The following is a 16,153-nucleotide window of genomic DNA, read 5'->3' as shown; positions in this document are numbered from 1 at the left end:
TTTGTGGGACATCTTTTTGATTAATGATTGTGGAAAGAGGTGCCACCTGTAGGGTAGGTGTTCTTAGGGTGTGTAAGACAGCAGGCTGAGCAAGCCATGAGGAACAAGCCAGTAAGCAGTATTCTCCCATGGTCTCTGCTTCAGTTCCTGCCTCCAGGTTCCTGCCCTGCCTTTCCTTAGTGTGACAGACTCTGACATGGAAATGAATGTGAGATAAACTCTTAAGGTTGTTTTTGGTCATGGTGTTTATAACACCAACACACACACACACACACACACACACACACACACACACACACACACACTCACGGCCAGTGTATGGGTGAGTCAGAACATGGGGGTGGGGTTAGAGGGCTTGCGGACTGAGTCTGTATTTCTAGAACAAGTGAGAGCCTCTTTATGCCTTTGCTTCCTCATCTGTAAAATGGGCTTGATAGTGCCCACCTTACAGAGTTGGAGGTCGGAATGAGCTAGCGTGAGGCTCTTAGCAGTGTCTTCAGCATAGCAAGCATCTACTGCCGCTGTCTTTTTGCTCTTCGTTGCTCTCTGTGGAGCCCGATGGTCTAGGCTGAGTCAGGCTTGTCTGAGGATAGAATCTAGGGTACCGGTGCACCAACACTTCTTCATAGCATTTGTACCGTACAGTCTTTTCTCCTGCTTACGGTCCCTCCCCCACCAGTCCTAGGGGCGTAGAAATAGCAGTAGTTTCATCTTGACCTAGGTTGTGTAAAAACCTACCTCTAGGGAGCTGGGCTTTTTTTTCTTTCTATTTTTCCATAAGTCAGGCCAGGGGTGTGCTGGGCACTGGGTAGGAGAATCTCTTCTCTAAAAGGCCCGGCTGTTCTTGGTCTTCATGACAGAAAGTTCTGAAAATAAAGCCCATTTCTGCTTCTTACATTCTTCCTTTGTCAGGGGTGGACCTGACAGCTTCGGTCTGCTTTTGCTAGGGCTGTGCCCTCCCAGAGGCCAGCAAAGGAGCTGAGTGTAGGTAGGCACGAGAGCTTTCTCAGAGAAGCCCCTGTGTGCTTGCATCTGCTACCGTGGACCAGGAAGTTGACACATCCCCTGAGGGCAGAGTCATCCTTGAATCTGAGCCTCTCAGCACCCCACAATTGCCATTTGTGTCCTAAAGTCAATCTAGCTGTGACGGTCTGAATCAAAATGACGCCCATAGACTCATAAGGAGTGGCACTTTTAGGAGGTGTGGCCTTGTTGGAAGTACGTCACTGGGGGTGTGGGCTTTGAGGCCTCAGAGTCAATCCAGGTCTCGTGGCTCACAGTCACTTCCTACTGCTTGCTGATCTGAATGTAGAACTCTCAGCTACCTCTCAAGAACTCTGTCTGCCTGCATGCTGCCATGCTTCCTGACATGATGATAATGGACTGACCCTCTGAACCTATAAGCCAGCCCCAATTAAATGTTTGCCTTTTTAAGAGTTGCCATGGTCATGGTGTCTCTTCATAGCAATAAAACCCTAACTACAACACCGGTGTTATGGAATTTGCTCCAGTGTCCCTGTGCTCCAGGAACTCTGGACCTCCTACACGTGTCCTTCCCACCACCCAGTGTCCACCTGATTCATCACTCATTGGAGGCACAGTTCTTTGAGGAGATCACACCCAAGCTGGTCTCAGGATGTTCTGTGGTTTTCTAACACAAAACGGCAAATGCCACGAATGAATGAATGAATGAATGCAGAAGTGGCTGGGAAACAGGAGGAGGAGTTTAGAGAAGGGTGTTTCCAGAGAGGAAGACTTTGTAAGCAGAAGCACAAAGTGGGAACTTCAGAGCAGATTTCAAAGTGGAAGCAAGATGTGGAAGGAGGGACCGGCAAATGAGAGCCTTGAAAATTCTGTCTCTTCACGCCTAGATGACAGTGTGAACAGCTCACCATGCTTTGCTGTGGTAAAGGTGTAGGGTTGCCTGTCCAAGAGGCACAACAGTTGGGGGACTTCCTTAGCTTGGGGGCTGGGCTGACAGACAGCAGCAGAAGGGAAGCCACACCAGGTGGAGGATTGTACTTCATTCTTGTATCAAGTCTGGGTGGGTGTGGAGTCAGATGAGAAAGCAGGCTTGGGTAATGGTCCTACACTAAATCACCAGGCATCGCTAGAGCTGACTGAGACCTATCTGACTCCAGCAGCCCTAGCCTTTTACTTCTCAACGAGAATACTCTGATTTTGGATTAGGATATGTCAGCAGTTAAGGGACATTGTGTTTGTAATTCTGGGTGCATTCACGCATGTGATCTGGTTTGAGCCCATCTTAGTCCATTCAGCGTCTGAAACAAGATGCTATAGACTGGCGGCCCAAGCAGCAGATCCTCTGCTTCTCATAGTTCTGGCTACCATGAAGTCCAAATCAGGGGGCCAGCACCCATGTGGCACTGTATCATCCCCTGCCCTATCTACAAGACACTCATCCTGTCGTGAGTGCCCAAAGGCCATCCCACTGACATGGTCAGTAGGCCAGGAACCGTAGGACCAGGCAGTCATGCAAACATTAGGCTCCACGGAGGAACCACCACGCTGTTTCCCTTCTGCCTTCTGCCTATGCTCACTTAGACAAACCTTTTATTCTCCATGCCTATCAGGAATAGGTAGGAAACATCCCCAGGGTCCCTTGAGCTGTGTCTCTGGGTCTAGCCTCTTTACGGGCAGTCCTCCATGCCTGTTCTCTGCTGCTTTTCTTCTTAAGGCACTTGCAGTTGACTGCTGTGTCTCTTTCCTCACATTCCCTCAGCCCCACGATGAGCTATCCTGAGATCCAGAATGCCTTAGAAAACTTTGTGAAGGTCCCTTAGTCAGTGTTGAGATGTGAGGTCATTTTCAAGGACATCAATGACACTTGGAGCCTGAGCCCAAGAGTAAAACCCATTCATTTCCCTCCCTTTGGGCACCTTGCCTCATGGAAAGGATCAAGGTTAAGTAGCACTTGACGAGAAAGAGAGGTCAGTCCTTTGTCTCCTTTGCGACCTTCCCTTTTTGTGAAGGTTTTTTTTTTTTTTTTTTTTTTTTTTTTGTAGCCTAATTCTTGGGAGTAACCTTGTCCCTTAATTGTGAATTCTAATTTTAAAGCAAGCTCTGGCCTCTTTCTTCCCAGACTCATTCTACTGTTTTGATTGGATTTCATGGCTAGGAATTAAGATCCTTTTTTGTCTGTTGTTTTCTCCATGGTTAGTTATCATGACTAACGGGTGCTTTAGCGAGATCATAAACATGCTTATCCCACTAGAATATCAATAACGGCAGTGGGTTCTCGGTGAGAAAGGCTGGATAGAAGGCCCCCATAAGTCCCTTTTCCTCCAATGCTGTAGTCATATAGCTTTTCCTCACAGTAAATCCTGAGGGAAAACAGGATGTCTCGGGAGAGTTGGGAGTTTGACAAAGTTAGTTCCGTGGACAGAAGCTAATGTACGCTCAGCAAAGTGCACTTCCTTTTGGGTATCACACACCATGGGAGCCCACAAACTTAATACAGTTATAGAGAAGGGAATGGTTCTCCCTGTGACTCAGGCACAGGGCTGAGAAGACCATCTCACTGTAGTGTTGCTCCTACTGGGCAAGAATAAGACCACTACTCTAATATCTGAGCCAAATACTGGCCAGGATGATAGACACTGACCAGGTCCTTACCCAGGATTCCCAGAGTATGACACCAAATTACTTTAGGCTTATAAAGTCAAAACCCACAAGTTCTCTCACCTTTGTCTATTGGGCAAGCATATATCCGGATGAGTACTGCCTGAGTACCTCCCACATTACTTGTGATCAAGCAAATCTTATGCACTTGGGGCAGCCAACCTTGTTTACAGAAGTGAAAAACACATAGCTAGTTCTCCCATAAACAACAGCCCCAGCATTCCAGGAAGTTACCTGTCCTGCAAGTGGGGCTTATGGGTTAGAGGCGTTTTTGATGGAAGATCTCTTACACATAGTAATGTCAACTTAAAACATGATTTTAACCCTCACAACAGTCCACAGGGAATACCTGGATACGGTGTGGGAAACTGCAACATTGTGTAACATCGCTGTAATAGAATGTTGAACCAAAACCCAACAACAAACAAAAGTACAAAGAGAAAAGCCAAATGGTACTCTGTTGCTTCACGTGCCTGAGATAAGTTTGAAACAATAACCTGTATGTTGCCTCTGGCAGTAAACAGGAAATGACAGTGTAATTAAAAGCAAAGGAAAGATAAGTGCCAAATTCAAAAGAAAGGTTAGCTTTTGGGGGCCACAAAGAGGTCTGGAAGGCCTCGCAGGAACAGCAATGGATTCTCTGAATTTTTTTTTAAATAGTTGTCAGGTATGTGGATCTTGATATACTATTTTTTAAATGGTCGATTTCGTAATTTTAAAATCTGTCTTTAAAAGGAGGCAGAGCCTTTTCCAATCCACCTCTGCTTGGCTATGGCTTTTAAGTTTATGGAGTTATTGACTAGATCTTCAGGAACTGAAGAATTTGACATTTGTTTGTCCCCCAGGTTCCATTCAGGTTCTTGGTCACAGCCCTTCACCACCTTATGGTATTAGCACCAGTGGAAAACAGGAGGACAAGAAACCCCACATTTTGCACTTACTTGGTGCTTAAAAAATAAGATGTGGGCTGGAGAGAGGGCTCATGCTCTTCCAGAGGTCCTGAGTCCAAGTTCCAGCAACCACATGGTGGCTCGCAACCATCTGTAATGGGATCCCATGCCCTCTTCTGGTGGGCATAACATAAAATAAATAAATCTTTTTTTAAAATGTAAGAATTATGCACTAAGAGAAATCTTTGCTTTTTTTTTTTTTTTCTTTCTTTTTTTCGGAGCTGGGGACCAAACCCAGGGCCTTGCATTTGCTAAGCAAGCACTCTACCACTGAGCTAAATTCCCAACCCTCTTTGCTTTTTTAAAACACATTTTGTTGTTGTTGTTGTTGCTATTGGTGTTGTTGTTGTTTTGAGACATGGTCTCACTATGTAGCCTGGGCTAGCCTGGAACTCTGAGAACTGCCTGACTTCTGGGATTCAAGGAGTGCACCACTATTCTTAACGGAACACTTTTATTTCTTGGTCAATTACAATTCCAGTGGCCAAGTTAACCAAGGCAACTTCAATTCTGGATAAATTGGTTGAGAATCCCCTGCCAGAGTAAAAGAACAACTAGGGGTAGGGGCAGGGCGTTCTCGAAGGCTGATGTGCCGCCATCTTCGTTCGCTTCAGTGTCCTGCCTGCTTGGGGTATCTTGTTCTAAAACCAGCCGTCTCTTTTGCATTAACAGCATGGCCGGACCCCCTTGCACCTCGCTGCCAATAAGGGTCATCTTTCTGTGGTGCAGATTTTGCTGAAGGCTGGCTGTGACCTCGATGTACAAGATGATGTAAGTAGGCGTTCCCTCCGTCGGAGCAGGGTTGGCCGGGAGTTAGTGTGGGGTAGCATCCTTCGGTGCCGACATTGGCAGTATGAGGATGGAGGGTGGAAGAGTGCCAGGATGGTTTTGGCTCTAGCCTGGTCCCTGTGCTGGCAGCAGCTTTCTTAGGAATACCTCCTGGGAGACCCACTCTCAGCAACACACTAGTTTGCTGGAGGCTCCTCCACTCTGGTTCTCCGTCACTCCGTTAGCATTTGAGCTCAGTCTCTAAGAGCATTTGTCTGTGTCTTAGGGCAAAGGACACTGGTAGTTGGAAAGACCCACTAGATATGTGTCTGACCACACTTACTGCTAAAGCAAAGGTGAAACTTAAACCCATTCCCCATCCCCTCCCCTCTTTTAATCTTAGTTTCATTTAGTTGGATGTACCATTCCAACTAAAAGGGGAGAAGGGATTTAGAACGCAGGAACAAGGCCTCCAGAAAGTTCTGTGCTATTACTGAGATGACTCCATCAGCTCAAGGACGTGCCAGGACAGGACTCACCCTGGAGCCTCCGACATCATGTGTCAGGTCTGCGTCTCTGAGCGTTGGCTGAGTGGAACTGCACAGCACAGAACCCTGTTCCCTTGGGTCTTTGGAGAAGGTGGAGTCTCTGAGGAGTGAGGGTCCTCCAGTGAGTAATAAGGAGAAAGCACTATGACAGTATGACTGGGAACCATTTTCAGGAAGCGTTTTTCTTTCTTTCTTTCTATATATTATTTTATCTGGATGTTTTACCTGCGTGTGTATCTGTGCACCACGGCACGCCTGGTGAAGAGGACATAAGATTCCCTGAAACTGGAGTTATTTACAAGCTTTGAACTATCTACAGGAATGCCAATAAATGATTGTGAACTACCCTGTGAGAGCTGTGGGTGCTGGGAATCAAACTCACACCCTTTAATAAGAGCAGAAAGTACTCTTAATCACTGAGCCCGCTCACCACAGTACGATTTTGACAGATAAACGTTCTGCGAGTAAAACAGCATCTTCCAGAGTCTGACCTTGTAATAACTTCTTCCAGATTCACTTGGAGCAACGCTAGCTAGAATATTCTTTGCAACTCTGTACAGTATCCTAAAACCTGACAAACACATTCACAAATGACTTGGCTACGTAGCAGGTTTGAGGCTAGCCTTGAGTATGTGAGACCCTATCTAGGGGCAGGCAAACAGGTAAGCAGGTATGTGAACTGGTCTTATGCATGGGCAGAGGATTTATCAGCATATCATACAATCTCTGGTTATACCTGAAGCCTACTGGGTCACCAAGGGTGCTATTCTGAGAAATGTTGATTTAGCTTTAAGCTTTTGATTTTCACCTGGGGTGATAACACTTTACTTTTCTACGCTGTCACCAATATACCATTCCTGACCCATATCGTCTCCTTAGAGGACTGATGGAAAATACAGGAAAATAAATGATGAGAGGAAAGGTAGTGCCTCGAGTTGGTGGTACGAGCTTGTTGGGATAACCTAGGCTGGGATTGTGGATTTAGCTCAGCGGTAGAGCGCTTGCCTAGCAAGCGCAAGGCCCTGGGTTCGGTCCCCAGCTCCGAAAAAAAAAAAGAAAAGAAAAGAAAGAAAGAAAAAAAAAAAAGATAACCTAGGCTTCTCTTTGATAATTAAAGTTCTTGCTTGCTACTGTCACAGTGCCAGGCATGCCAGCCTATCCAACCAAATTCCAGTCTCAGGTGCTGAGTCTGAGGCTTGCCGTGGTCTTGTGCAGCAGACCCTAGGCTGATGTTTCCGGTATGGAAAGGGAACAGAGCAGCAGGCGTGAATTCTCACAGCGCAGCCCTGGTGAGCCAGGGCAGGAGGAAAGCCAGCCCTGTGTTTAGATAAAACCCTGCTCTTATCTGAGCTATTGGGGCCTTTTACATCCTCCTACCCTATGTAGACCGTACATACCTTGCTTCTCCATATGATATGAAACACTGTAACAACAGCGTGAAAGCTGGAGGCAGGACTGAGGTGACACCCACCTGTTTCCTGTGCACTCACCGTTCCTGATGACAACCAGCGTTGCAATATCGACAAGAATGCAAATAAATTGCTTTATCATCATTAAAGAAGAACGGGACCTAACAGTGGAGGGGCGTGTCACTTTAGAAGTTCCCCATCTCGGAGGTGGATAGAAGCACATTGACTATATAAAGATTTCCTTCTAACTTCATATTCTGCAGATACTGATCTTTATGGCATGGTAATATCTGAGAATTAGAGGAAGAATGACCTTCAGTGGCCTGGAGTGGGATTATTATGAATTTCAACCCGTGGAAGCCAGTTTTTTAGAATCTGCAGCTCCGGGAGCAAATTCTGTCTTGTCTCCCGCTAATCCTATCAACTCTCAGAGGAGCTCAAACGCCATTTCTGATTGGTCAATGAGTAAGCACATGACTCCTACCCCTGAAATAGTCCAGGATCCTGTGGCCAAGGTAAAAAGCATGAAGGAAGACAAAAATAAGAGAAAGCAGAGAAGGGGTTGGGGATTTAGCTCAGTGGTAGAGTGCTTGCCTGGGAAGCACAAGGCCCTCGGTTCGGTCCCCAGCTCCAAAAAAAAGAACCAAAAAAAAAAAAAAAAAAAAAAAAAAAAAAAAAAAAAAAAAGAGAAAGCAGAGAAGAAAGGCTAGGAAGGACCCTAGAAGATCTGAGAAAGAAGAGGTCAGCCCCGCGCGCTTCGTGTCGCTACCTGGTTGGTGTAGGGCTTGCTTATAGCATGTTTGCTTGGGCCCCTGGGGGCTTCCTCCGGAAGGGGGTGCGCTCCATCCCCGCATGACCAGGGCTTCATTCACGAGCTTGGCTTTGGGACACCCAGTGCTTTTCACTGCATAGGAGATGGAAGTCAAAGCATTTCAGAACAGAGATTTAGACCTCAGGTTCTGGGGTTCTGCCATGTGAAGCCCTGGCATTTCGGGGACGTCGAATGGTGGCAGTCCAGACTGCTGTGCTAGCAGGCCAGTATGTTCCAAATCAGAGTGCCAACTGCAGTGTTCCTGGCAGTGTCTCTTCCTTTGCTCCTTCCCAGCTAATCATTTAACACACAGACCCTGGGTGACTTAGGGACTGGCTGGCCTCGATGCTGCTCTCCCAGCTCGCATAGTGAGGCAGCCCCAACCTCACAGACGCCAGCTCCTTTTGGAGACTGGTGCTAAGGTTGGACTGGCTTCAAAAGCTGGTGGCAGCTTGCTGTAAAGGCAAAGAGGCTTTACAGTTTGAATTAGCTAGCTGCCCTACGTGAGGCTTATCGATAGAACAGGTTAGGGATCACCAAGTGTTGAGGGAATATGGAGAAATGTGCTGAGAGAACTAGGCTTCCTTTGGCATTTTCTATCAATTCAGGGTTTCCTGATACAGATCCTATTCAAGCCGAGTATTCAAGTCAGAGTTGCTGTGTGGGTCCATTTGTAGGTCAAGTGTAGCCTTTGTGTCATGTTTAGAAGAGGACATGTAACTAGTAGTATATTTAAAATAATAAGAATATATGCTATAGTACCTTTGTGTGTTTAGTTTTATAGGAGCCAAGAATTGATTCTCAGGTAACTGAGAGCACTTCAGCTGAGGGTCTGGGCTCAGCTGAGTTCTGGAGACTCAGTGGTTCCACACATGGCTCCCCAGCCCTACCCCATCCCCGCACTCTGTCTCTCTCAGAGCCTTTCATTCTCATCTTGGTAACTAACATGAGAGGGCTAGCGTCTAAGATTGGAGGAGGCCACTGGAACCAGTTTAGCCCTGGAGAACAGCCCTGTTTGTCCCGCCGTGAAGAGCAGGGCAGTAATAGACACGGTCAGCAGAGCGCCAGGCTCTCCACAGCGGCAGTAAAGCTAGAGTGGGACTCAGATGCTTGCACAGGGTCGCACCTGAATGGGCCAGCTGGCTCAGGACAGCTTCTCACTACGACTGCACCCAGCTGTCAGATCTCCTTGAGTCTTAACGCTCCATTTGGAAATGTTCTGCTAAGAACCAACACAAGACTCGGGTTTAGTGTTCCTATCAAGTTGGAGTCTCGCAAAGGGAAGTTGTCTCAAAGGAAGCAAACGCCCTCCGTAGGTGAGCAAAGACGTAATAAGCAATAGTGCCTGCTGGCCCAACGCTGCCTCAGCTCTTCATTTCATGAGCAGCTTGAGGACTACGGTGGACCGTTTGACCTGAACGGAGCCCTTCACGGGACGGTTTGACAAGACTTGCCGAGTAGGGCACGCTGCTCCCACTTTATATGCAGTAGCATGGAATGCAGGTTTCTTCTAAAGAGGCTGCCCCGATTGATCCAGGAATGTTTGGCAGAATGCCCGTCATTTGTGGGATGATTAAAAGGCCTCTCCTGCTAGGAACCCGACTGAGTCAGTACTGAGCTCACATTTCTCGTTGAGAACAATCTTTTTATTTTTTTAAAATGACCATTTTGGGACAACCCATGGCTAATCTGATAAGAAAATAAGATGTCTTAGAAATCTTGGCGGAATTTTAAAAAGCTGAGACCTGGATGCGATCCCATCTGACGTGTTTGGGCATTGAGCATGGCTCCACCCGGAAAACCCTTCTCTGAGTCTAGCTCATCTCCAGGAAGCCACGTATAAGTGTTACATTCTCCATGTGTCTTAGTCAGGTTTTTTATTCCTGCACAAACACCATGACCAAGAAGCAAGTTGGGGAGGGAAGGGTTTATTCAGCTTACACTTCCACATTGCTGGTCATCACCAAAGGAAGTCAGGACTGGAACTCAAGCAGGTCAGGAAGCAGGAGCTGATGCAGAGGCCATGGAGGGATGTTACTTACTGGCTTGCTCAGCTTGCTCTCTTACAGAACCCAGGGCCACCAGCCCAGGGATGGCACCACCCACAATGGGCTGGGTCCTGCCCCCTTGATAACTAATTGAGAAAATGCCTTACAGCTGGGTCTCGTGGAGGCATTTCCTCAAGGGAGGCTCCTTTCTCTGTGATAACTCCAGCTTGTGTCAAGTTGACACACAAAACCAGCCAGTGCAATATATGACCATAAGACACAGAAGGATCCTCTCCAAGTTCAATACTTTGGATTAATAGTCCAAATCTAACTTATAGTGTAATGAAAACCGACGGTGTCAGGGGCAGAGTTGTTGAATACAGAGACAGTCACACCAGTCATGGGGCTGGGGCTGCACATCCTCTCCCAGCCCTCTCCATGACCCTTAAATCATCAAGTAAATGGGGAGAAAGGCTCGTAGAGGGGTAGTCCTGTTCCTCATGCCTTCTTATGGCTTACATTGTAATTGGTAATAACTTTACCTAATGTGTGGAGTTATATATGTTAAATAGTTAAAAGTCAAAAGGTTATACTCTTGTTAGTTCCAGACTTAGAAGGCAGAGGCAGGAGGATCTCCATGACTTCGATGGCAGCCTGGTCTACAGAGCGACTTCCAGGACAGCCAGGGCTACACAGAGATACTCTGTCTTAAAAACAAGTTTTTTAAAGTTGCAAAGCACTTTGACCAGTTATGAGCATCTATGGTCGCCAATAGCCATTGCAAAAAAGAAGCTTCTCTAACCAAAGCAGACTGGTTTGCTATCCTCTAGGCACAAACTTCATTATTTGGAAGGCAATTTGAGAGGTACATCCTGTCGATGCAAAGCAACAGCGGGGGCTTCCCTACTTGGGGCCTATGGCCTCCCTAGCCACCAGTTTCTAACTGAGTTTATAGTGCCAGACGTGATTCTCTCCGGTGGAGAGACCTGGTCCTATGGAGAAAGCCGGTATTTACTGCCCCGTCTCAGTCTTCCAGGGCTGTGATAACACACCACAGCCAGGGCAACTTTATAAAGCTCAGCTGAGCTCACGCTTCAGAGAGTTAGAATCCGTGACGGGATGGCGGCAGGAACAGCCGGAAGCTCACACCATGATCCTCAAGCAGGAGGCAGAGAGGCAGCGGCACACTGGGAATGGTTGAAGTTTTTTTGAAACCTCAAAACCCACCTCATCTGACAAGGTCACCCCTGTTCCCAAACATTTCCACCAGCTGAGGACCAAGCATTTGAGTACGTGAGCCCAGGAGGGCCATCCCATTCAAACCACTGCACCCCAGCCCAGACTTGCCGCTATCCCACGGGGGTGGGGGGGTGGGGTGGGGGAGGCTCACTGGTTAGTGTTGCACACTAGATCTAAGCTAAGTAGGATGATTAATGGCCGCTCGCCACTAGCAACCTAAGAGCATTCAAAAGAACAAGGAAGAAATTAAAAATCACTTCTTGTAGATTAAAAAATTTAATTATTTTATGGGCATGGGTATTTTGCCTACATGTAAGTATGTGTACCTCATGCGTACACGATGTCCACGGAGACCAGAAGAGGGCATTAGGTCCTCTGGAACTGGAGTTAGAGCTAGTTTTAAGCTGCCGTGTGGGTACTTGGGATTGAATCTGGGTCCTCTGGAGGAGAAACAATGCTTTGAACTACTGAGCCATTTCTCCAGCCCCCTTCCATGTGGATTTTAAGAGAGACTTTTATGATTTTTATTTTAAGAAAAGCAGATTTGAGGTTATTTTGTGTTGAAAATGGAGTCTCGCTGTGTAGCCAGGTCTAGCTTTTACCTCATGATTCACCTGCCTTTGCCTCCTGAGTGTTGGGATTATAGGTGTGTACCAAGTACCCAGCCACATGTGTGTTCTGGCTAGGATTGAGTAGGTTTTATTATGCGCTCTCTCTCTCTCTCTCTCTCTCTCTCTCTCTCTCTCTCTCTCTCTCACACACACACACACACACACAAACTGTAACATGAAATATATTCTGAAACTCTGAAATGTTTCAGAGACGTCCAGGAATGTGTCCTCGCCCCTCTCTCTGGAAAAATGTACTAATGCAAATCTTATCAGCTGACTCATAGAATCCTAAAGAACCCTGACCCTGCCTTCTTTCTGGTGAGAGCCCTGAGGCGCTGCAAACGGTACACAACTATATACAACCCATTCTTCTGATCCGTTGGCCCTTAGCTTATGATTCCTACCTGAAAATATCCACACGGTTCACCCATCTCCCCTTTCAAGCCTGGACCTCAGTCATGACTTGACTTTGCCTTAACTTGACTCTTGAGTACGTTCCAGAGATCAACTGTGTTCCTAGAAGCCCAGAGCTCAGAGGCCTTCATTACTATCTCCTCTGGGGTGTTTACTTGCTAAACAGTTAAGGGGGGGAAGAGTCAAGTTCTGCTTTGGTGCCTGAAGGAGAAAACCAGTCACCCTAGGAATCCCATTGCTGAGGAAGGGTCAGAATGCAGCATAAATCAGGCAGAGCCATCTCAGAAATATGTGAGAGGAGGCTGCAATCCTGGGGTCCTCACACCCCCGTGTTGCTCTGGGCTAGTGCAAATCAGTGAACAAATTACACACCTGTCATTAAAGCATGAGGCTCTTAAACTGTCACAAGTGGAGAGTGATTCCTCTGTAATCTGGGCCTGAGGACCTCGCAGGGAATAAGGATTGCAGGAGCTGCTGGTTGAACTGTATGCCATACACAGCCTGGCTCCCAGACATGTCTCTACTAGGCAGCCAGAAAGAGCCTGGCTCTCCTTTAGAGGTAGATCTGAGGCCAACACCCATTCTTGCTATTGACGTAAGATCCCTTCCAAGTTATGAACAAATTGCTCTGCTGCGTGCATTCTCTACTAATGGGACCCCAAAGCTTGCTTTGCCCAAGCCCTTCTGCAAGTAACCAGTCTCCTTGAGGAGATAAGAGATACCCCAAGACTGGCTTAAGGAAGGAACAATGTGGACTGTTAGAGAAATCTGTTGTTCTTGCCTCTGTGTCATTTTGTAGGGGGACCAGACAGCCTTGCACCGGGCCACTGTGGTGGGCAACACTGAGATCCTCACAGCGCTTATCCGGGAGGGATGTGCCCTGGACAGACAGGACAAGGTGAGTGGGGTGGTTACGGCTGACTGGAGCTGAGGAGCCGGCCTGACTCACTGTGGTACGTTCAAGATGCAATCCTTTTCCCAGCCAATGAGAGGCCAACCCAGACCTCTCTGAAAGAGTATCAGGGACCCCAGATTTTGTGTTTGTTTAAAAACCCTTCCCACTATGCTGAAGCTCTGCTAATAAGTCGAGGTAAAGGAAAGGAAATGCAGAACTCAGGACCTGTGAAAGTGCCTTGAAGGTGAGAGGAAGACGCATCCTCAGGGGCTCTGTGTTTTAGATGAACAAGCAAGTTGAAGTTTTTAGCTATTGCAAACAAAAGGAACCAGTCATTTCTTTCTTCTAAGAATCCCAGTGATACATTGTATACTAGCCCAGCGTTTTGAATCCCAATGACACATTGTTTACTAACCCTGAGTTTTTAAATTGTCAAATCTCAGGATGTGGATGTTTGTATTTAGTGCAGTGCAGCCTCAGTATCTTTCTCTCACCCGCCCGAGTGCAGCAAAGTGAGCAGACAGGAAATGCAGCACGAGATACCTGAGCACATCCCAGGGCCCTGGCTCAGGAGTGGTTCCTGTCTCTTTCTGCTGCTGCTCCAATACTGGCCCCAGCTGGGCCTGGTGACCTCTTGCCCTCCCCAGCGTTGCCCTGCTCCTCGATGCTGGAACCCTGGCTCTCGTCTTTTGGGTGCCATGTGCATTGGGCCTTAGCTCTTTCGTGCACATCTCTCAATGTACATAACTGGAGAATGTACCCTTGCCTGAGCATGACAGCCTGGAGCTACTACATGTGTGTTCCTGCCTGGCGGTCTTTCATTCCCTCTCTCCTAGTAACTTAGGCAGATGGCGGTCATTTTGTTTGTTTGTATTTAAAAGCCATATATCTAGAAGTCTTGGTTAACTTATTTGCAGTCAGTGTGTCTTTGATGAATGGTAAGCCAGAGACCCCTAAATTTTGACAAAGACAAGGGTATGGTGTTGCATGCTATTAATCTTAGCTTTCACGGGGTCTCTGAATTTGGGGCCAGCCTAGTCTATATATCAAGTTGTAGGCCAGCCAGGGCTAGTGAGATCTTCAGTATCTTCTATTTCAATAACTAAATATTTTTTGTGTGTGAAGGAATGGGATTGGGGGAATTTTCTATCTAATAAGCCCCATTTTTCAGGGCGTCTTCTGGTATCAGGAGCATGGTGGTGCCTAGGGGACAGTATACCATCCCAACCATGCTGTTTTCTTCAGACAGAGCCGTGGGGGGCTCTGGAGCCTTTCTGGATGGTGCACTTCCAAGGAGACTTACGTCCTGACCACCCACTGCACCTCCCGAGGTCGTTTCTCCTCCATGTGTCCAGAGTGGCTCTTGTCCTGCTGTTTCTAGGAGAATGGAGAAACCGGCCACTCAGATCTTTGTCTGTGATCCGTGGTTCCGATGGGCACCAGTTGCAGAAGGCCCTGCAGCTACTGTAGTGTGGTGTTTGGATGAGAGGAACCAGAGCCTAGGTAATGTGTTGTCTTGCCCATGTGTTACTCAGGATGGGAATACGGCCCTGCATGAAGCCGCCTGGCATGGATTCAGCCAGTCAGCCAAGCTGCTCGTTAAAGCCGGAGCCAACGTGCTTGCCAGAAACAAGGTGAGGCCCGGCAGCTGACCTCCTCCTTCACAGATGAGGTGGATTGTGGGAATCTTTACTCCTGTTTGTCTCCTATCTGTGAGAGTCGCCTGGGAGAGCTCACTGGGGCATGGAGGACGCTGCAGGGGCAGCCTCACCTAGACGGTTCTCTGAAGAGGTAGGTTGGCTGGTCAATGCCCCTGCATCCCCTAAAAGGAAACGAAGTTCTTACCTGTTTGTATGGTAGCTACCGTCTGAGGTTTCTGTTCTTAAAGCGACGAGGCATGCTAGGAAAACTTTATCCTTAGGTGTATCTACGATAGCAATACGCAAAGCAGTAAAGATGCAGGGGAGGAGTGTAAGGTGCTGGCTCAGTGCTAGCCTGGAGAGACATCGCCCAGGTATTATCAGTGGCTGTCTATTTCCATTTAGACTTATCAATCTCTGGTGTTCGTTTTTACTTTTGTGCCCTTTCCAAAATTTCTAAACCGAACCGATTATTTCTTCAGCCATCAGGAGAAGAGGCACGTGTTATTTTATAAATAAAAGAAGCGTGGTCAGTACCCTTAGAATATCTGTAGAGGTTTGGAGAAGGGAGGGGAGTTGAGAAGGGGTTGCCTTTTCTCTCCTGGGGTGGCCAGTGTTTAGGAACCTGGGGATTTCCCATAATGCACTTGCATGGTTGGTGACTGGCTGTGGTCTCACATGGAGAAATGGAGGAATTCTGAGTCTGGGCTTGGGGAGACACAGCAGTAGACCTGTGGTCAGCAGCTCTCCTCAGGCAGCCTTGTGCTCACATTTCTTGAGGTCTCTTCATGGGCAAAAGCCTGTGGGACCCTGAAAGGTGATTCAGGTCATCCCAATGAGCCATGTTTAAAAAGAGCTTCTAAAACAGGACCACGTTGAAGAGTCAGTACCCGTTACTCAGGGTTTGTATCTACTGTAGGCCACATTTCTAATGGCTGCCTTGGAGGAGGGCTTACATAAAGTCTGTATATTAGGAACGAATCATAGCTCATGAGTTCACACAAGTGTACGTGGTTGTGTAATTACTGCCAGAGTCAGGTCCCTGGAACTGACTGGTTGTAAGCTGCTTGTGGGTGCTGGGAATTGAACCTGGGTTCAAATATCCCATAAGGGATATTTATTTAATGGCAAAGTATTTCCCCTTAGGTCAACCTTTTTCCATAATTCAAATGTTTATGTTTCAAAACATTGAAAACAGTTCTCTCGGTACAGGCCTCTTGGTACAGGCCTCCTGGTAC

The 16,153-nt window shown here is 47.3% G+C and overlaps 1 protein-coding gene across 14 annotated transcripts in view; it reads left to right on the top strand.

Annotated features, from left to right (window-relative positions):
* Nucleotides 1-16,153, top strand: part of Ankrd6 (ankyrin repeat domain 6) — a 140,399-nt gene that overhangs the window by 102,433 nt on the left and 21,813 nt on the right. For 12 of the 14 annotated variants that reach the window (XM_039110550.2, XM_017593571.3, XM_039110548.2 and 9 more), the window contains 3 exons: nucleotides 5,265-5,363; nucleotides 13,180-13,278; nucleotides 14,811-14,909. In XM_039110550.2, coding sequence (XP_038966478.1) covers nucleotides 5,265-5,363; nucleotides 13,180-13,278; nucleotides 14,811-14,909 — 297 coding nt within the window. The remainder of the gene's footprint in view (nucleotides 1-5,264; nucleotides 5,364-13,179; nucleotides 13,279-14,810; nucleotides 14,910-16,153) is intronic. The other 2 variants (XM_063288213.1, XM_063288208.1) reach the window with 1 other exon arrangement.

The sequence above is a fragment of the Rattus norvegicus genome, chromosome 5, assembly GCF_036323735.1.
Source record: "Rattus norvegicus strain BN/NHsdMcwi chromosome 5, GRCr8, whole genome shotgun sequence".
In the NCBI taxonomy this organism is placed as follows: Eukaryota; Metazoa; Chordata; class Mammalia; order Rodentia; family Muridae; genus Rattus; species Rattus norvegicus.
This window is presented reverse-complemented; position numbering and strand designations above follow the sequence as displayed.